The sequence below is a fragment of the Dromiciops gliroides genome, chromosome 4, assembly GCF_019393635.1.
Source record: "Dromiciops gliroides isolate mDroGli1 chromosome 4, mDroGli1.pri, whole genome shotgun sequence".
NCBI lineage: Eukaryota > Metazoa > Chordata > Mammalia > Microbiotheria > Microbiotheriidae > Dromiciops > Dromiciops gliroides.
Window position 1 is genome coordinate 60,422,700 of NC_057864.1, and position 22,890 is coordinate 60,445,589.

At 39.2% G+C, this 22,890-nt stretch overlaps 1 protein-coding gene across 1 annotated transcript in view; it reads right to left on the minus strand.

Annotated features, from left to right (window-relative positions):
* Positions 1 to 22,890, minus strand: part of DPT (dermatopontin) — a 45,097-nt gene that overhangs the window by 18,528 nt on the left and 3,679 nt on the right. Inside the window, exon 2 of the mRNA XM_044004650.1 lies at positions 6,578 to 6,703. Within this exon, the coding sequence (XP_043860585.1) occupies positions 6,578 to 6,703 (126 nt within the window). The remainder of the gene's footprint in view (positions 1 to 6,577; positions 6,704 to 22,890) is intronic.

Sequence of the window (22,890 nt, forward strand, 5' to 3'; positions counted from 1 at the left end):
ATGGTGTATAGTCTTTCAAGGCATTTTATTTATATATTGTGTGGGGAAGGCATGTGTTTGTGTGTGTGTGTGGGCACACATGTGCACATGCATGTGTATATGTGTATTGTGAAGTACTGGAAATTTTTAAATGAAGAGAGTCAAAAGCAACCAGGAGGCATGTGGCAAAGTGAATAAAATACTGAGTCTGGAGTCAGGAAGTCCTGAGTTAAAATCTGACCTCAGATACTTACTAGCTGTGTGACTTGCCTAAGCATCACTTAACTGCTGTCTGCCTCAGTTTTCCTGTGTAAAATAGGAATAATAATAGCACCTATCTCCCAGGGTTGTTGTGAAGATCAAATGAGAAATTTGTACTTAGCACAAAGCCTGGTACTTAGTGGGTGTTTAAGAAATCCTTGTTACCTTTCTGCCTTCTGTCTAGCATAATTATTCTGGCTATTAGATAATTTAGTTCTCTAAAAGGACCCCGGTTATAAGGCAATTCTGGCTCTTGATCTTTGTAGTTGAAAAGACAGGGATTTGTAGGGTGTGTAGCTATAGGGTTTCTTTATAGCACCATCTGTTTGAAGGAAACTATATATACTACTTTGAAGAACTCTAATGCATAAGGGCTGTAAAGTATAGATGCAGAGGTATCTGAAAAACTCCAGTGAGGGGCCCTATCCTATAAGACTGATCCTATTAATGGGCAGGGTGGGCAGGGGCAAATTTGAAGTGATATGAAACTTTCTGAAAGCTCTCATCTGCCAGTTCCTTCATTCATCACTCAGAATTAATGAATAGGAACAGATCTCAGGAATGGTATAGACCAAACAAACCTAAATAGGAATCCCCTGTAAAAGATTCTCAAGAACAGGGAACTCAACTATCATCATTCAAAAACTGACTTCATAGTCCTAATGATGCTGAAGGAGGGTTGGAGATAACTAAAGCATAAAAGGTTCATTTGCTTGCTGGCCATAGGGTTTATGGCTGGCTGGCTCCTGACTAAATGTAACATCAATAAAAGATGGATTTAGGGGACCCAAGTCAAGCAAGCTAGAAATTACAAGCCATAGTATTGCTTTGAATGAAGGGAGAGGAGAGGGGAGGGGGAGAGAGAGACAGAGAGACAGAGACCGAGACAGACAGAGAGATAGAGACAGAGAGACAGAGAGACAGAGAGAGGCAGACAGACAGACAGACAGACATACTGAGACAGAGACATACACAGAGACATACAAAGACATAGTTTCTCTATCAAATCCAAATATTGACAAGCTTCCCGGGGGCAGCTAGGTCGTGCAGTGGATAAAGCACCAGACCTGGATTCAGGAGGACCTGAGTTCAAATCCAATCTCAGACACTTGACTCTTACTAGCTGTGTGACACTAGGCAAGTCACTTAACCCTCATTTCCCCACCCACCCCACCCCCCAAAAAGACAAGCTTCCTGTGACTTTGGTTTTTGGCAGCCATCATCTACAGAGTGGATGTGGCCACAAGAGTCTTCCTCTGTCCATCTAGATGCTGGACAGAGACAGTATTTTGCACATTGTGTTTCCACTGCTTGCTTCTGATACTACCCCTAGGTCAGATGGATAGCCCCTTAGTGCTGCTCCCCTCCAGAGCTCATACCTGGAGCTAGACCAATATGGTAGAGCAGAGTAATAGGACCAGTCTCTCTGAACAAAGCTGCATTTCATTAGAAAATTGTTTTACCATGTTGTCCAGAGTAGACAAAGGTACCTGTTAGTTTTAATCTGTATTACTGATATATTCATTCCATTTTCATTTTTGTCTCACAAATGAACCAAGCCAGGGGTTCCCTCTACCTAAGCAGAGGCGATGGGCTAGGGTAAAAGGGCATTGAATGAATTATATGTTTGAATAAACATAGTTTTCAGTTCTCACTTTGCTTCTGTTTTCTTAGATATTTGGAAAGTCACAATGTTCCTGGGCCTGCTTTCTAATATTGCAAATGGGCATAACAACTGCCATATTTATCTCATAGGAATATAGTATGAATAAAATTACATTTTATATATGTTTTGAAAAACATCAATGGGTTGTTAATATATGGATTCCATTCTTATTTGAAGGAGAAAACACTTTCAGTAGATTAATACTATGTTTCTAAAATGTAATGTATTTATTATTAAGAAATGGAGCTGAATTTTTAGGGGATCTAAAGGGAAATGGAGACTTAGAGAGGTGAAGCAATTTGCCCAAGGCCACATAGGTTATAACTGAAAGAGTGAAATTTGAACTGAGGTCTTCTGCTCTAAATTCAGCCTTTTCCCACTGAATCTCAGAGAAAGTATGCTGATAAAGAAAGTAATACTTGAACAAGAAATAAGGTAACTGCTAGGAAATTAAAGCAACAGAATTAGACCTTCAATGGCTTTAACCAGCAGCAAGAAAGCTGAGAAATTTCTGGTCCTATGTTAAGCATTGTCAGAACTTTACCTAATAGAGCACTAAATTCTTGGCATTAGTGGGTAGGTTCTATTTCTCATTTGCAGGGGTAAAAGGGAGAAAATTATGTTGATCATACATATTATGACTCATCTGCTTTTCTTGAGCAGATGTCATATCTGCTGAGACTTTTGCACCTACTTGAGGGTGAAAGTCTATCCTATATGCAATATGTGTTTATTACCCTGAGTGCTTATTTGGGGTCTGGGGACCCTCTTACTCTATTTGTGGGAGGATAGACACGAGCTAGTCTCAGGCTATGTTGCGGGATTTTCCAGAATAAAACCTAAATTGGGAAATCATAAGATAAAAAGTGACCTTCTGAGGAAATACCAGTGATTGACCCAATCCAGATGAATTTGGGACTGATAGCGAGAGTGGTGGCAGAGCAACAGGCTACATTTATTTTTTTTTTGGTATATTTTGTGTCAACTTATCTGTGCACATGTTGTTTCCCTGGAGAAGAATGTAGCCTCTTGAGGTACTTCTTTTTTTATCCCCAGTGTTTATTTAGGACAGTGCCTTTCACACAGTAGGCACTTAAAAATAATTGAAGTGAAAAGGCAATCAGACAAAAGGTACTTAAGGATTAGTTGTACAAAGTTCCTCTTCCCCTCATATGATAACAACACAAAAACTGGAACAAACACTAAAGGAAATAAGGTCCTTAAGAAGAGGAGAATAGAGCTGTAAGAAGGGCGAAGTTCATCATGATGTATGATTAACATGCTAGGTCCTTGGTATATAAATGACTTCTGATGCCCTTGCTCCAGAAAGAGAATGTTCCTTGATACGAGGAAGGCTGCCATTTTGACTGCAGGGAACATTGCCCTATTCAAAAGACAAAAGTGGACGAGCTATCCCTTGTATTACCTGGCACCCACTATCATTTGGTGGTTACCATCTCACTCACCTTTCTTGGGGTAGCAACATTGTGGAGAACTGGAAGGATTTATGCTGCTGCAAGCAGGTGGTTTAGCCAAATGAATGCTACAATCACTTTTAATCCTGAACCACTTTCCAATTTCCCTGGCTCTTACCAGGGCTAGAATTTTTAGCCAAATCTTTAAATTATTTGATTCAAAAAGTGTCTTACCCTTTTCCCATTGTAAATAACTTGAGGGCACTTAAATAACCTTGTGCTGTCCTTCCTGGGCCAGCATCAGAGTCAAATACCAAGTATGTCTCCCTACAGCATTCTTTTGAGACATGTATTCTTTAGCACAAGATGAAAGTAAGATCATATGATAATAACAAGAAGAAGGAGGAGGAGGAGAAGTTGCTAACATTTATATAGTGCCTACTATATGCCAGGTATTTTGCTAAGGACTTTGCATATTTCATTTATCTTCACAACAACCCTGGAAGGTAGGTACCATTATTATCTCTATTTTACAGATGAGGAAACTGAGGCAAATATAGGTTTGGTAACTTGCCTAGTATCATACATCTAGTATATGTCTGAAACCAGATTTGGACTCATCTTCTTGACTATATGCTTTGTGCTCTACCCAGCGTACCTCCTAACTTTCTAATAGGTAGTTTAATATTAAAGTGTTCAGTGATGTTATTATTCAACATGGGAGATTGAGTCTTCTTGCCAAATATTAAATGAAGAGAGTGTGAATTTGTTTGTTTTATAGGAATCTAGGTGCTTGCATCATTGACCAACTTCTCTTAGGAAGGAAGAACTACTAATCTGGAAAGACATTAACTTTTGATGAGTATTTGTGGATATGTCACTTCTGAAAGATACCACAGGGTCAGGGGGAAGGAACCATATGTATATGTCAGAATAAGGGACTATGATATCATTGTTATAGGGAACTCTAAGGTGAATAAGGAAATTCCCTCTACCAATATAGGAGGCTCTTTTACTACAATGAGAGAAATGATTATTAATACTCAATGATCTGTGGAGATGCAGAATTCCCCCTTTTTCTATAGTCCTCATTTCAAAGTTCAGTCTCTTGAAGGACATTACTGATAATGAGATTGAATTAGCTCTCCTCAATCTTAGTCAAACCCTTTCCAGTCTTACAAGGCACTTAACCTAAGGTGAAGAAGGCCATTGTGTTCTACTCAGGTTTGTGTATGGATAAATTCTTTGATTGGATTGACCTGTGTTGGAAGTGAGGGGTGGTCTGGGTATAGAGATAGTCTCTCTGTTCTAGAGTGACATGATGTCATTCTCTCAGCTCCTCACTGGAGTAAACCCACTTCTCAATGTAATATGTACTCTTATTAATTGTTAACCAATCAGGGTTTATTGCCACCCTCAGGAATACCCACTCTTCCAAGGACATATAAACTGTGAACCTACCACGATGAAGGGTCTTTGGCATTCAAGAGTTCCACTTACCTCTTTTGTTAAGAAAAATGCTAGCATTATTAATAAAATGATTAATTACCCAGAAATTATGTCTCACAAACATTTTAAACATCACAAGAACTTATAGTTTTGGAGAATTGCCAAGAGCAATGAAAGACTGGTTTTCCCTAGGTTCTATAGCCAGTAAGGATTCAACCACAGATCTTTCTCACTTTGAGGCTGACTCTGCACACTATGTTACACTGGTTACACACATTATATGTATGTGCACATGCTTACACACACATATACACACATATGTATATGTGTACAAGCATATGCATGTACATACATACATCTATATCTTAATGGGAGACCTAGAATGTTCATCAATTATCCCTTGCTCTTTGTAGGTGTCAGCAACTCATACATTTTTCTTTTGGTGGGGCAATGAGGGTTAAATGACTTGCCCAGGGTCACACAGCTAGTAAGTATCAAGTGTCTAAGGCCAGATTTGAACTCAGGTCCTCCTGAATCCAAGGCTGGTGCCTCATCCACTGTGCTGCCCCCACTCATACTTTTATTTTTGGTGAGGCAATTGGGGTTAAGTGACTTGCCCAGGGTCACATAGCTAGTAAGTGTCAAGGGTCCGAGGCAGGATTTGAACTCAGGTCTTCCTGAATCCAGGGCAGGTACTCTATCCACTGTGCTACCTAGCTGCCCCCTCCACTCATACATTTTTGATGACAACCTATATATCGTTTACCTTCATGATTCTTTATTTGTAACATATTACCAATAGCTTCCCCCTGCCATACACTTTTCTTTTACTTTTTTGGCTAGTCTTCAATTTCAATTTTTTAGAGACTGGAATGATTTGTAACTTGTAAGCCTACCATAACAATTGGCATCATATCTATATTATAAAAGATGGGCCCTCATTTCAGGGAAAAGCTTGTTGTCATTGAAATGACTTTCCCTTTCTTTTTTTGACTTTCCCTTTCTATAACACTGTTATGAAAGTCATCTAAACACTCATTGAAGCATCTCTGATGAGGATATTAAAGCAAATAGGCTCTCCCAAATGATATTCCATTGTACACCATCATACAATTGATTGAAAGTTAAAGAAAATATAAGCTCACACTGAAATGAATGCTTGATAACTACAAAAGCCTCTGATTTATTAAATTTTCAGAATTTCTCCCTTAATACAGTCCCTTGTGGATGTTAAAACTGTACGATAATAGCTTATATTTATATAGCCCTTCAAGGTTTACAAAATAACTCCAATATCTTATTTGATCTGTACTATGGACCCACGATGTAGGAATTATTATTTTCCTTATTTTACAGATGGGAAAACTCAGACTAAGAGAGGTCAAGTGACTTGTACCAAGTCAAACAACTAAGTCTGAGATGGAATTTGAACCTAGATCTTCTGGATTCCAAGGATGACTCCCTAACCATGATATTGTACTGCTAGGACCAGCACAGAATACTCTAGATGGATTCAGACAAAGGCAGCATGCAGTGGCACTATCATTTTCGTTACTTTGTCATACTGCAGCCTACAATTTCATTCAGTCATACGATATGTTAAGTAAGGGTTTAAGATTTCCTTCTTGTAGATCTCTGGGTACTGAAAAGCTTCTTGACAACGTTGAACATCAAATGTAGAAGTTCTATCTTTTATTTTTTGTAGTTCTGTCTTAAAAATAGCAGAGGCTTAGGGTAAAGGAACTCTCAGCCCCCCTGCTAACCCTGGGAGTTCCTGAGAGGGTGAACTTGGCAGACAACAACTCACCAACAGGAATATGGGCACCTCTTGCTGTAGCGGCAACAGTAAAACTGCCACTCTCGGTCTAGGACTGATTCAAAGTAGCGGCTCTGGAACCCAGCCACAAGACCATTGCTGGAGCATGTCTGATACCTGAGAGAAGGGAAGAGAAAAAAACCATACAATTCAGAGAGGTTATTAGTTTGGAGTCACATTTAGCACTCCTAGTGATTGATTCATATCTGGTCTTTACCTAGACATTGGACCCAGTGTGTTCTCTATGTCTATAATACACTGCAGATATTGGTTGAGTAAATCAACTGGAGGAACATTCAGTTCCAGGGGAGGGGTCAGATTGGAGAAGGAGAGAAATGACTTAATAAAGGAAAAAGATTCCTATTTATCACATAAGGCCATCAGTTCCTAGATCTAGAGGTGAAAGGGACCTTAGAGCCCATCTAGTCTAGGTCCCTTGTTGATCAGTTGAGGAAAATAAGGTGTAATGTGATAAGTGAATGAATGAATGATCCCTCTAACTGTAAAACCTCCTTTTCTGATATAAAGACGAACCTAAATAGTTGGAGAAACAAGTGCTCATGGGAACTTAGAGTCAGTGTAACAAAAATGGCAAAGTACATAAATTAATCTACTCATTCAGGTCTGTACCAACCAAATTTCCAGAAGAATACTCTACATGAAGACCTAGAAAAAATTCATATAAAGAAACAAAAGGTCAAGATCTTAAGGATAATGATGAAGAAAAGTGGGGAGGAAAATGATCCATTAGAATAACATGTCAAACTGTGCTACACAGCAGCAATCCTTAAAGGAATCCCAGAAGACCATTATGAACTGATAAAGAGTGCAGTGAGCAGAACTAGAACAATTTATACAATGTTAGTGAAATTATTGAGGAAAACAACTTTGAATGACTTTAGAACTCTGATTGATTCAATGCTAAAATATGAGCCCAAAAGAATGAAGATAAAATGTGCTGATCACCTTCTGAGTTGATGAACTTAAAATGAAGAAAGACATATATTTTCAAATGTAGGTAATTGGGAATTTATTTTGCCAGATGATGTAGCTATATGTTAAGGATTTTTTTATTTTCTGAGTGAGTTTAAAAGCTTGTTAATTAAAACAAAAGAAATCATAACAAAAATATTAATGAATGAGCATGAAGGTACTTACTGTATGCCAAGCTCTCTGCTAAGAAATAGGTATACAAATGTAAGCAAGTATGATAGTCCCTCTCCCAAGAGGACTTTACATTCTAATAGGTGGAGACTCTATGTGTGTGTGTGTGTGTTTATGTGTATATGTTTGTATGAAGATTAAGAAAATGCCATTGGATTTGGCAACTTCTGAGATCATCAGTGACTTACTTAGGATCACATAGTCTTGACATCCAGTCTCCTATGGTTCAGTGCCAGCTCTACCCATTATGTCACAAGTAACACTATAGTGCCTCTTAGAAATTATATACAAGATATATACAAAGTAGATTCAAGTTGACATATTAAATCGAATTAGGATTACAAGGAATTCCCTATCTCCCTGTCATTCATTTCATATAAATGAAATACAGGAGGCTGGTGAAGTGTGTGCAACAATACACATGGGAAATAATACACAAATAACCTAGGAAGTGGCAGCAATTTTTTAGGGAGTGCCTAGCATTCAAAAGTTCTTTCTAAGCTTGTAGGTAGGTGTGGCCACACATGCATGTATATAATTATGTAAATCTTATATTAACTATGTGATTTTAATATATTTTAATAGGTGATTATATACAACCACATAATTACATATTACTATAGTCACATATGTAATATATGTGTTGATATAATTACGTATAAATATAGATTATATAGTCACATAAAATATTGTACATTATCATATTTGTGATGAATAATTGTATGTATATAGATATGTATATGTGTATATATCACTGTATGTACGTATGTGTGTATATATGCACACACACATATATCCCTCACATTTTATAAAATATATTATACATCAGAGTCAGAATGGCCTCCTGAAAAAGTGTTCTAGATGCTGCACCAGCCAACATGGGTTTAAGTCTTAGTTCTTCCAACTCTTACCTTGGACGTTCTCTCTTTCTGGTAGTTTCTTCATAAGTAAAATGAGGAAGTTAGACAAGATGACCCCGGAGGTCTCTTACAGGGGTAACTTTGTGATCCCATGATCCTCATCCGATTTGATATCAGGGAGGTCTGGTGGTCTACAGTACTCACCCAACCTGCAGTCAGGTTCCAAACCCCACCCCAGACACTATTGCTGAACAAGATACTCATCTACTCTGAACCCCAGTTTCCTCTTCTATAAAATGGAGATAATAATATGTGTTACAGAATGGTTGTGTGGTGTAGTGGATAGATAGCTGGCCTTGAAGTCAGAAAAACCTGGTTTTAAGTCACACCCTTGGACCATCCTGTCTGTATGACCCTAGAGAAGTCACAAAACTCTTCTGTTTCTTGTGGAGCTCTCTGAGACCCTAAGGGTAGAGCAGAAGCTGATCCACTTTGGCCCAAGGAGTTCCCTTCACCAGTGAAACCATAAGTCTGGTCTTAAGAGAAAAACACTTGTAAGATCTCACTGATGGGGCTGGTGTGGGACTCAAGTGAAATGATCTCTTTGCAAACTCTCATTGAGCAATCCAAAAAGAATTTATTGGGCACGTATAGGGCCGGCACTGGACTAAGTGCTTGGGGATACAAAGAAAGGGCAGAGACACAGAAACAATCCCTGCCTTCAAAGAGCTCACCTACTAATGGGAGAGGCAACGAAACAATAAATAGGCGCTTATAAGAAACACGTAGAGAAAATAGAAGGGAAACTTAGAGATGTCATAGGACTGAGAAGGGGGGCAGGGTGCTCAAGAAGGTCCACCACAGAAGGGGGCATTTGGGCTGAGTTAGAAAAGAAGCCAGGGATTACAAAAGGTGAGAAAGGAGAGTCCTCCAGAAATGGGGGACAGCTACTTCATGGCCTGGAAATGGGAGATGGAGTTGTAGGTGTATGGAATAGCAAACAGACTGGGGCTACTGGACCACCAGGCATGCATGTGGATGGGACTAAAGTGTGAGAAGATGGAAAGGCAGGAAGGGGACAGGTTGGCAAGAACCTTACATATCAAACATACAATTTCATATTGGACCCTGGAGGTAATAGTGAGCCAGTGGAGTTTATTGAGTAGCAGAGTGATGAGGTCAGATTTACACTTTTAGAAAATCACTTTGGAAGTTGTGTGGAGGATGGAATGGGGTTGGGAGAGATCTGAGGCAGAGATGAATTAGAAAGCTGTGACAAGGGTAGGTGATTTCCTTTCCCTGTGTTCTACTTATTCTACAATTCCTGGCTTCTCTTGTGTAATCAGGGCACCACAGGGGATAGCCATATTGCCAGCATAGTGCCTTCTATATATGTATGGTTCAGGAATCGGGAATCAGGATAATTGGGCTTGAATCCTTGTTCCCTCCATTTACCAGTCCTAGGACCTTGGGTTAGTCATTTCCTTTCCCAGGGCCTCAGTTTCTTCATTGGTAAAATCAGGGAGCTTGACTAGATAAAACCAAAGATCTAACACTCTGGCACTAATAGTTTGTGACTATGAAGGAAGCTCATTGGACTAAAAATAAGCACAGAGAGATAAACTGATACATTCAATAGGCTACCCACTATCTTGCCAGCTATCTTTGTTTCAGGAATTTCCTGCCAGCTGTTAGTCAACCAGTTGGTGGTTGCCCTTTGTGGCAAGGGCACATGTCACATTTACACACACACACACACACACACACACACACACACACACACCCCTACTGGATTTTATTTCCACATGGCTCCTTTGCAGTAATTTATAAACTGACCCAGATTTTCTAAAAGGTCTGGATCTATAAGGATATAATGATGAATTTTGCCCAAAGGGAACCATTCAACACTGGCACCAACCCCACTTGAGTTCCATAAAATTGTTCTCATTTTCAATTTTTTTTTTGCTATTGCTACTAATTTACATGCCTTAATGTATAAATAGACAATTGAGAGGACTGAATTTGGACATCAGAAGACCAGGGCTTGAGAATTATAGATTTAGAACTGAAAAGGTCTTTAGAGATTTTCTATACCATCCCCCTCACTTTATACTGAGGCAATGAAGAACACTGGAGGCAGCTAGGTGGAGCAGTTAACAAGGTGCCAGCCTGGAGTCAGGAAAACTCATCTTCCTGAGTTCAAATCTGGCCCCAGATACTTCCTAGGTGGGTAACCCTGTCAAGTCATTCAATCCTGTTTATCTCAGTTTCCTCATCTGTAAAATGAGCTGGAGAAGGAAATGGCAAACCACTCTAGTATCTTTGCCAAGAAAACCCCAAATGGGTTCATGAAGAATCAGACACAACAAAAATAGGGGAGAGCAAGCAAGATTAAATGATTTGCTGAAGGCCACTTAGACAGGTACTAAGTAGCAAAGCCAACAATGGAACTTTCTTCCTGTGATTCTAAGTTCAGCCACCTTTCCATGGTATTCCACTTCCTCCCTGATCTGTGACTTTCTATCTCTGTGCATTTGGGTAAGGCTTCAGTTTTCTCACCTGTAAAACAAGGGAGATAGGGATCCTGGATTTTGGATATTAGCTAGTTGATGAAGTTACTTTTATCTCTGACTCTACTCTATGATGCTCTGATACTTCCCAACTCAACATTTTAAGTGACTTCCTCTTGTACGAAATGCTCATTCCTATAGTCTCCATGATTCTTCAAGTCCAAATTCTGCAGTATTTTGTAATTCTTTCTTGACTTTCTCTTTAGATTTCACTGTTGACTCCACAGGATTCCCTCTACATGCTGTAGAAACTACTTTACCCTGGAAGCTGATTTCACCCCTGGACTATTTCTCACATTGGAAATACCGTCTGTTCCTGAGAGCTCTCCTTCTGATTGGCTGGTTTCTTCCAAAACATCCATTTTAAGAAAAGAGGTCCAGGCCAACCATATCTTCCTGAACTTGAAGGCTGAACTTCCGACCCATTTCCACAGGTCTTTATCCATAACATCTCCTTGATGGGTACCTTCATTACCATCCTTTTTAGCTCCTTTTTCATGTGTTATTTTCTCCCATTAGAATGTAAACTCCTTGAGGGAAAGGACTGTTTTTCTCCTTGCAAGGGGAAAGACAAGAAGAAACCCATTCACAAGATCTGGAAATGTGCCCATGAACTTGATGGAGAAAAGATGATATCTTTATATTCTCTAACATCCACCTGATGTTTGATATTTCTTTTAATTATGAATTTTAAAAGAAAACATTATTCTGAGGAAAGATCTATAGGCTTCACCAGGCTGAGGTCCATGAGAAAAAAAATTTAAGGTCCCCTAATGTAGATGGTCCCTAAAAATCTATGATTCTCTGATACTTACCAACATAATAGCAGCAGTGGCGGCAGCAGCAGCATTTCTATAGTGCTGTAAGGTTTGCAAAGTACTTTACAAATATTGTCTCTTTTTATTTTCCCAACAACCCTGGAAGGTGGATACTATGGGATAGCACTGCCCACCCCAATTTGACCCCTCTAATTTCCTATCTACAGGGCAGCTAGGTGGGGTAGTGGATAGAGTATCAGCCCTGGAGTCAGGAGGCATGGGTTCAAATGTGTCCTCAGACACTAGCCTCAGACCCTGGGATAGTCACTTAACCATGTTTGCCTCAGTTTTCTCATATGTAAAAAGAGTTGGAGGAGGAAATGGCAAACTATTCCAATATCTTTGCCATGAACCCCACCCCACCCCCTGCCAAAAAAAAAGGGGGGTCAAAAAGAATTGGACATGGGGCAGCTAGGTGGCGCAGCGGATAAAGCACCGGCCCTGGATTCAGGAGGACCTGAGTTCAAATCCGACCTCAGGCACTTGACATTTACTAGCTGTGTGACCCTGGGCAAGTCACTTAATCCCAATTGCCTCACCCCCCCCCCCAAAAAAAAAGAATTGGACATAACTGAAAATGGCCAAACACAAATTTTTCTATCCAAGATTCAGTTATTGATCGATAGCTCCCTCCCACTGCTAGATCTGCACTTCTTGAAGTTAGAACAATAGTAGATCGTTGGGAATAACAGAGCCCAGATGATGGTAGGAAAAACTCAAAGTCTGTTCTCTTTGCATGAGTGTGTATTGTAAGACATATTTTTAAGAGGAGCATTAAAATGCATCATCTTAATGTACAGAAGCTATCTTGGTAGATTCAATATATTCGTGCAATTAGCTAAAACTTCCTTTAAATAGTTTAGTCATTTTAGTTTTGTATAAAGACTAACTAAATGCAGTAGATTTTTTCCCCTTCAAAAGCATGTATTTAATATGTTAATAGGGAAAACTAAGGAATAAAAGCAGATGCTTTTGAAATGTTTGAAACAATTTTTAAAAATTACCTTCGGAGGAAAAGGACATGAGAAGAAGGTGGCTTTAAAAAATAGTTTGTAACTATTCATGATTAATCATACATTGTTGATTATGATACTTATGGACTGCCCTGAATCCCTCACCACCCCTTTATAATTGTCATTCTAGGAACATTCTTTCAGAAAATCCACAGTCACCATACCTCACTTACAGTCTTTACTCTCTGGTCATCACCTCCTTGCCTTACCCCTTTACTCCTCCCTCCCTCCAGCATACACCATCCCATCCCCAGTTTTGGAAATAAGAATCATGACAATGTCTTTTTTTTGCCATTGTTTCTGGATAGGGTGTGCCTATTGATCTTCTAAGACCTCATGCACCACCCTGCAACTGTCTGGAACAAAATGCCCTTTCTTGCCCAATCACTTCTCACTTTTATGTTGCTTTAGAATGTAATTTCTTGAATATGGGGAATATTATTTCTTTTGTGCCTTTATGTAACCATTGGCAAGTTTTCTGGGACTAAGAATTGATTCCACATTTTGAAATGGTTGAAGAAAAAGTCTCTTTAGTAAACCATATTTCCTGTTTTTCAAAGAAAACTATGTGTGAGAGATTTATTTGGGAGTGATGGTGGGATTAAAGGAGCCAATTTTAATATATTTCAAGTCAGATTCCTAAACCTTTTAGGATATCAACTTTGAAGAATGAGTTATGTCACATTTCTGTTTATGGATGGACAGACTCTCCAACTTGAAGTCTTCACATTTTTTATGCTTTTGTATTTCTGAAGTATGACTAGATCTGGTCATAGAATAATAGAATCACAGAATTTCATAGTTGAAGGAGACCTCAAAGGTCATTTAATCCAATTCAATGAGAATTATCCTCCTAACCCTTCAGCAAGGTGACATAGTATATAGTGTGGTAGACCTGAAGTCAGGAAACCCTGAGTTCAAATTCTCTCTCAGATACTTACCAGATGCAGGGCCCTCGACAAGTTGCTCAGCCTCTGTCTTAGTTTCCTCATCTGTAAAATGGGACCAATAATAGCACCTACTTCCCAAAGATTGTTGTGAAGACTGAGTGAGATAATATTTGCAAAGTGCTTTGTACATTGTAAAGGGATATATAAATGCTAGATTTTGTGATTATTATCCTCAGCAAGTGGCTATTTAGCTTTTATTTAAAGATCTCAAGTTATGGGGAATCTATTTTCTCTTGAGGTAATGCATTTCATTTTAGGATCACATCATTAGGAAGATTTTCCTCATGTGAAAATTAAATTTGCTTCTTTAAACCCATTATTCCTGGCTCTGGTCTCTAGCATTTCAGTCATGTCCGACTCTCTGTGACCCCATTTGGTTGTTGTGGTTGTGGTTGTTGTTGTTTTTGCAATGATACTAGAGCGGATTGCTATTTCCTTATCCAACTCATTTTGTAGATGAAGAAACTGGGGCAAACAGGATTAAGTGATTTGCCCAGGGTCACACAGCTAGTAGGTATCTAAGGTCACATTTGAACTCAGGTCTTTTTGACTCCAAGCCAGGCATTTTATCCACTGCACCACCTAGCTGCCCTGTTAGCTGGAAACAACTAGGGTCATAATCACAATCATAATAACATTTCTTTGATACTTTATAGTCTCGAAACATAAAATAAAAAGATTGGATTGTGAAGATTCAGAGGCCCAGAGAAGGGAGGAGAAGACAACTTCAATATGGCTGGTGGTGTTAGCCTTCCCATCTTCCTGGAATGACTTTTTCAGTTAGCCTACTAAGTGACAGGCAGTATCATGAAAGAGCCTGACTGGGATGTGTGCATGGGGAATCTAGGGAGGGCTGGTGGGAGAAAAGGGGGAAGCTGAAAGGAGGTAGGGAGGGAAAGATTGGATTGAGGAAGATACAGGAGAACCATATGACTTCACAATTTTCCTTCAGTCCAGCATAGATGGGGAAGCCTTTATTTGGTGGAGCAGTAAAGTTTGCTTCACTCTTTGTAATTAGATCTCCAGAACCTAGTACAATGCCTAGATTATAGCAGGTACATTGATAAAAACATGATTGAGTAAGAAGAGGAAAAAAACCCCAGTAACCATCTTTTTTTTAATTTTTTTTTTTTTTTTAGTGAGGCGATTGGGGTTAAGTGACTTGCCCAGGGTCACACAGCTAGTAAGTGTTAAGCGTCTGAGGCTGGATTTGAACTCAGGTACTCCTGACTCCAGGGCTGGTGCTCTATCCACTGCGCCACCTAGCTGCCCCCCTTTTTTTAATATTTTAATCATTGAATGAAGCCAAAAAAGTGAACCCAATCTCTAAAGGTCCTTTGCAAATATTTGATACAATTCCATGCCATTACCTATTTAAATACTTCTTGTGATTACCCCCTTAACTCTGTCTACTAATAACTCATAATCTTAGAGTGCTTTCAGTTTTACCAAGAATTTTCCTCATGCTAGCTTTCTGAGGGAGATGATACAAATATTATTCTATTTACAGATGAGTAACTTGGCTCAGAGAGGCCAAATTACTACAGAAGGAAGGACTCCTGACTCCTGATGTAACGATTGGAATGACGCCACCTGCTGGAGACTTACTGTAGAAGAGTTCCTCCCATGAAGGGAAGGTCTTTGAGGGCAAGACCAGGAGTCTTTTCTTTGGCATGAGGAAGTGACGCGGGCGAGTGGGAGGAGGAAGGAAGAGACTGGCGCGCTCAGTCTCGCGCTTTTTCCTCTGGACTCTGGTGGAGAGCAGAGCTAGAAATGTGCTCTCCCTTTAATAGATAGGAATCTAGGCCTTTCTCTCTCTTTACCAAATTCTTATTCTCCTTAATAAATGCTTAAAAGTCTAACTCTTGCTAAAGCTTATAATTTATTGGCGACCACTCATTAGATATTTTAGACAGTTTAGCTAGAATTTTAGCCCTTAACAGATGGCTGACCACGAAGAGGAAAGCTGAACCTCACTTCTGATCTTCTGGTTGGGTAAGAAATTTCCCCTACCCTCTCCCTTGAACTGGTAAATACTGGCGTACTGGCTGTGTTTTCCCCTGAAATTTTTTCAAATGGACCTTTTAAACTCCCTAATTACCCTATTTTTTTATTTTAGTCTGTTTAACCAGACAAATGGGAGATAAGATCATGTTAATGCTTTGTTTTTGTGGATTTTCTATTTTTATTTTTATTTTTGTTAAAAGAGCCAGCAACTTACTTACACAAGGAAATATCTCTCCCTCTCCCAACCATGCTTTTTCAGAGAAACCTGAAGAGATTCCTGCAGCTTTTCCCAGTTCTAACACTAATTGTTGCTCTAATTTTGCATGCCTGGAGGCAATGACCCACCCTCTTGAAGCTTTTAGTCCCTTAGCACCTGGAGGCAAAGTGGGGGAAGAGGAATCCAGGCCTGAGTTCAAAATCAAGTCTGATTCAAATTGTGCTGGTCCCTCCCCTCCTCTCCAGACCCCACCCTCTACTCCCCCCATGGCCAAGCCCATTGCTTCCCCTGCCTGGGAAGTCCAGAGATCTGATGTGCATGCTCAACTTTCTGTAACTACATTTGCAGCTTCAGGCTCAGCCCTTCCCCAGCCTGGATGTGCTTCTGAGACAACCTTAGAAAGCCCTTTAAATTCCACATATGCCCGTTTTGTTCATAATTTTTCTAACCTGCTTTTGTCTTTAATTAGTAATATTATAAAGCATTTGTATGGTGAAAAGACTGACAGACAATATAGAGGGGTTAAAGAAGAAAAACTCAAGCTGAATAAGAATGACAATCATCAACATAGTTTAAGACTCCGCTTCTTTTGCCATGGAAGGGTATATATTTTACAGAAATGTCGAAGTAAGTAGCAAGGCATTGATATGAGTATTGGGGATTTTAGATATTGGAATCAAAAGTGTTCTAACTTTACTCAGAGTATTAATGTCAGTTCGGAGGTTACATAGGATTTCTATGCCATTACATATACATTTTGAAATTAATGGTATGGGTTTATTTTCATAGAGATTTTCATGCTTTTGAGATTGTGTCTTATACTTAGTTTCTAAAACAAGGAGAATATTTGTAAAAGCTTTTTATAGTCATGTGATCAAGTTTATATTTTATAATACTCTTATTGATATTAAGTTCATATTCATTTAGATTTCCCTAGTTTGAATTTCATTGTCTTTTATTGTTCCATGTGTATTTTTTTTCTATTTATTCATCTCTCTAATTTTGAAACATTACAAGATGGTTTTGATTTCATAATACAATGTTAATTCTAGGAGTATTGTGCTCCCATATTCTGAGTTGTTTGTTTTTGTTATTTTTTCTCAACTGATTATTTGATCAAACTCTTTAAAGCATTTCCCTGGCAAATTGGTTGCCATGGCAAGTGTAAATTGATTCTAGAAGTATTATTTTTGATAAGCATATTCCAAAAAAAAAAAAAAAAGAGGGGAACATTTGTAAAAGTTTTCTTTTTTCAAAAAAAAAGTTTTCTTTGAGATTCTGTTGTGCTTTAACTTATATTTAAATATGTTCTGATTTTTCACAAAAGTAATTGTATACTAAGTTAAAAAAAGGGGGTATTATTTGAAATTGTTGCATAATTATATATTGTGTTCTAAGTCAAGATGTATTCACATTTTTTGCAATCATTTATTATCCTCAATTTTTAAATCCATATGAGACTTGGATTATGGGAACTTATCATTTAAGACATTAATTGCCTTTATTCTGAGTTATTAGATGCCAGTTGGCCAAGATGCCATCCAATCACAAGAGGAATACATGCAAGAGCAGACACTGAACTGTCACATGAGGGGAGACATGCATGAAGTCAAGGTATGGCTGAGGGAACGGCTTTTGACAAATGTTGAGGTTGGATTCTCTTGGTTTAATATTTTATTTTATTTTTCCCCACAATATTATACAGATGGCTGGAAGTATTGATCCCACCCATCTCACTTCTACACCTGGCTTCTATGCTCCCTCCTATATGCCTGATGCCATGGACCATCTCAATCCCATGCATCTGATTAAGTCTGACTCAGTTTCCTCCAATATGTTCAGTGGCATGGACATATATTCCATCCACCTATTTTAAGCCTGGCATACTGCATGGGCAGTATATATTGCTCAAGTGTGGGAATGCTCATATCCCATCATTTCTCTGTTCTTTTATGGTAACCCCCATAATTATCTCAGGTGTCATGATAAATACACTGTTGAATTTGGCCTTGACATCTGTTACCAATTGTATAAGATTTTAAAATTTCTCATAATGGCATGAGGATAATTAGGCAGATGATGCAAAAAGTGATGAAACAAAGACAAAAATTATTTTTAAAAATTAATATCGCAGCAATTGTCTTCTCAATTACCCTACAAAAGGGGGGACTATAGTAATATTATAATTTTAAAGAATGTTTCAATTTTTGTTTTATTGTATGTTTCATGTGTTAACAACCAAGATTCTGAATTCCCTTGGACATGTTTTTGAGAACTTTCATTGTTTGATTTGATTATTGACAAAGCTATTTTAAAGTTGTATTAAGCTCAATTTTGTAGGAAATTTTCCTGGCTGATTACCAGCATCCACACATCAACCCCTGAAAAGACTTCCATTCCATGATTACACCTAGAGGACATCTGAGAAAAGCCTTTTAGAGACTTTAAATGAACAGTTTTGTTTTTGTTATTTTTTTTTCTCTTTTCTCTTTCTGTTATAATATACACTATCTGTAACATGTATTCTCTGCAAAGGCCCTCCCTTTGCAAGACCAATGTCAAAGCGTCAGTTCATGAGGACAAAAAGATCGCCCCTCTGGACAAAACTTTCCTCTCTCCCTTTTCTATATTGTTATTAACATATTGTTAGTTAGCATAGGTTATTATATTCTGTTATTTTTGACTATTTCATCAAGGAAACGTACCATTTCTTGAGGAAACAAAGCGGGGAACTGTAACGATTGGAATGACGCCACCTGCTGGAGACTTACTGTAGAAGAGTTCCACCCATGAAGGGAAGGTCTTTGAGGGCAAGACCAGGAGTCTTTTCTTTGGCATGAGGAAGTGACGCGGGCGAGTGGGAGGAGGAAGGAAGAGACTGGCGCACTCAGTCTCGCGCTTTTTCCTCTGGACTCTGGTGGAGAGCGGAGCTAGAAATGTGCTCTCCCTTTAATAGATAGGAATCTAGGCCTTTCTCTCTCTTTACCAAATTCTTATTCTCCTTAATAAATGCTTAAAAGTCTAACTCTTGCTAAAGCTTATAATTTATTGGCAACCACTCATTAGATATTTTAGACAGTTTAGCTAGAATTTTAGCCCTTAACACTGACATGCTAGGTTACCTCTCCCTATGGTCTATTTCTAATTCAAACCCATTCCCTATCCATATCAACTGCTTAGAGAATGAAGACTATACCTCCAGAGATACTTCCCTTCTATTTGAAGCAATTTACTCTGTCCTCTGAACTTCTCCCCTGTTTTCTTCTGACAAAAAAATCCAGTAACCATTAGATAGATAGTCAGACTGAGAGAGTGAGGCAAGACTTTGGAAGCCAGGTTTGTTTGGGGTTTGTTTATGAGATTGTCCATGGAGTCCTTCCCTCTGGTCCCTATTTGGTCTCATTCCAACAGTGACAAAAGGGAAAAAGAGATTGTGTGGGGGGGAAATAAAACACCATCTTGGCCGAAAGCAGTTAAAAAACTCTTAAGACGAATGCTTTAACTGTGATGCTTCCTTACCCAAAAAATGAACTCTCTCTTTAGTCTCTCCATAAACCCAGACAGAACAAAAATCTAACCACAATGCATACTGAGATTCCAGGTAGATGACCTTATGTGTGGGGGATGGAGGTGACTGTTTTCTGATGGTATATTTCAGGGATGAGAAAGCCATCTTCTCCCTCTACACCCACACCACCTCTTCCTAATATTTCCCCACTGGCTTACCTAAAATTCTACCTTTGGGGATCCCTTCTTTTAGCTTGTATCTCTGATCCCTGTTAAAATGCAATCTCTTGTTTTGCTTGCCCATGCTTATGGTACAAGGGTTTTTTGGTTGTTGTTTTTTAAAGTGTGGGGAAAATATGGAAGGGAGAAAGATAAATGCCTGATAATTATGAAAATAAAATTTAATTAAAGTTGTAAAATGCACAAAGAAAACAAAACCATAGAGAAGGAGATGCTGAAACCTCCACCCTCATCCTTGGGAAAGAAAATTCTTAGAACAGAATATCAGAGCCAAAAAGGAACTTAAGAGGTATAAAAATAATAATAACAACGATAATTAATATTAATAATAATAATAACAACAACAACAACAATGAACACATATAGTGCTTACTATGTGCCAGGCACTTTATAATAATTATCTCATTTGATCCTCACAACAACCCTGGGAGGGAGGTGGTTTTCTAGGTAGGTAGGTCTCTAGCCTTACTGCTCTCATAAGGAGGAGTATACACACACATATCTTGCCACTGGACACAGATGGCTCTGGAGGAGAGAGTGCAGCTGGTGACTTTACACAGCCCTCCCTCATGTACATCCAATTCACTGCAATTCATGACATCACCTGATGTTATGGTCCTCTTTGAGAAAGAAGGATCAACAATAACAACAATAACAACAACAACTTTGATGATGAGAGAGCTCAAGGATGTGTTTCCAGTGGGGCAGAAACTAAGACTAATGTTGACTTGATTTAGGGACAGAGAACTGGGAGAATAGGAAAGACAAGAGCAGAAGTATTCTTTACCCACCGCAGGCCACCCACCACTCAATAGTCAAAATGACCTTTATTTAAAGAGCGGGTCTTACAATGTATGTCCCCCTATTCCCCTATCCTTTCCCCTCCCTGACTCAATAACCTCTAGGGGATCAAATACAAGGTTGTCTGTTTGGCTTTTAAAACCTTTTACAACCTGGAGACTTCTTCCTTTTCCAATCTTCTACTTTACTCCACTTTACATTTTCTCTAATCCAGCTACCCTGGCTTTCTTGCTGTTCCTCTCACTTGACACCAGCTATTCCCCATGTCTGGAATACTCTTGCTCCTCACCTCTGCCTCCAGCTTCCTTCAAGACTCAGCTAAAATCTGACTTTCTACAAGAGGCCTTTACAAATCTCTTCCACTGCTAGTCTCTTTCCTCTGAAGTTTCCTCTCATTTGCACTGCACAAAACTTGTATGTACACAGTTCTTTGATATTGTCTCTTTCATTAGAGTGGGAGCTCCCTGAGGGCAGGACAGGAACTGTGCTGTTCTTACTTTCCTTATCCTGGAATATGTCACCTAAGTTGGAAAGGAGCTAGGGATGCTAATAGGTGGAGGTGAGGAGGGCATGTCTTTCTGACTCAGGGGATAGTCTTCACAAAAGATTGGTGGTAGGAGAAGGGATGTTGAGTTTGGGGAGCCATTAATAGGGCAGTTCATTTGGAACCTGGAGTGTATGATGTAAAGTGATCCTAAATGTGTTAAAAGGTAGGTAGAAGCCAGCTTTTGGAAGACTTCAAATGTCAGGCTGAGTTTGCATTTCATCCTGGGGGTGATAAGAAGTCACTGAAGATTGTTAAGAAGAGAAGCGATGTGGTCAGACCTGGAAGAATGTTAATTTGGCAGCAGACACTAGAATGAGGAAGGGAGAGACTAGCAGGAGTAAGGCCAGTGTGAAGGCTGCAGGAATAGCAATAGCAGTCAGGGGATGAGGGGTCAAGCTAGGGTAGCGTTCCTGGGAAGGACAAGAAGGGGCCACTTGTGAGAGGTGTGGGAGAGCTCAATTTGGAAATAATTCTATAAGGGGGGGATGGAGGAGAGTGGGATGAGGCTGAGGGTAGGAGAAGAATCCCTCATGCTGGCAGTGACTGTGCATCTACCAAGGACTAGAAGGCAGGCATTTGTTCTATAGCTATGTAGACATGTAAATATTTAAATAGTTGTCATGGCCTTTGGCTCCTACATTCAGGATGTGCTACAGATGAAACTCCTCCTCTTCACTCAATTGCCCTATGTCTTTATGTGTTTTGGAAATAAGATTATGGAAACTTTATGGATGTTAAGAAGAGTCTAATTGAGACAGCCCTGAATTTGGAGCCAGAGACGAGATTCAAATTTTGCTTCTGTACCTTACTCTGTAATGGCCTCCGCCAAGCCATTTAACCTCTGTGGGGGGATTCTTTCTCCATCTTTATTTTTAAAATAATGTTACCCCCTAATTACATGTTAAAACAATTTTTTAAACATTAACAATAAAAAGTTTTGAGTTCCAAATTCTAGTTCTCCCATCTTTAAAAATGAGAGTGTTGAGGGGCAGCTAGGTGGTGCAGTGCATAGAGCACCGGCCCTGGAGTCAGGAGTACCTGGGTTCAAATCCGGCCTCAGACACTTAACACTTACTAGCTGTGTGACCCTGGGCAAGTCACTTAACCCCAATTGCCTCACTTAAAAAAATAAGGGTATTGGACTAAATTATTTCAAAGATCCCTTTCAACTCTAAATCTATAATGCTATTATAAAAATGGGGGATCGTGTCAGCTTAGACAGTCCACAACCCATTTAAAGTAGGTGATAAGTTGCTAAGCCCAGGGGAGAACACATCTGGACTGAATAAACCAGAGGTGTCAACTAGGCTTGGACATTCATGTCCTAGGACAGACAACAGACTTTTTATTTTGTGACTTCCTATAGGATTGGTTGTTTAAGCTGGCTCCTTGTTCTATGAACATTTGAAGATTTTCCTATAATGTATTATAGACATACAGTGCCTCACTTTTGGGCAGCTAGGTGGTGCAGTGGATAGAGTGTTAGGACTGGAGTTAGGAAAACTCATCTTTTTGAGTTCAAATCTGGCTTCAGATACTTATTATCTGTCTGACCCTGGGCAAGTCACTTAATTCTGCTTCAGTTGCCCTATCTATAAAATGAGCTGGAG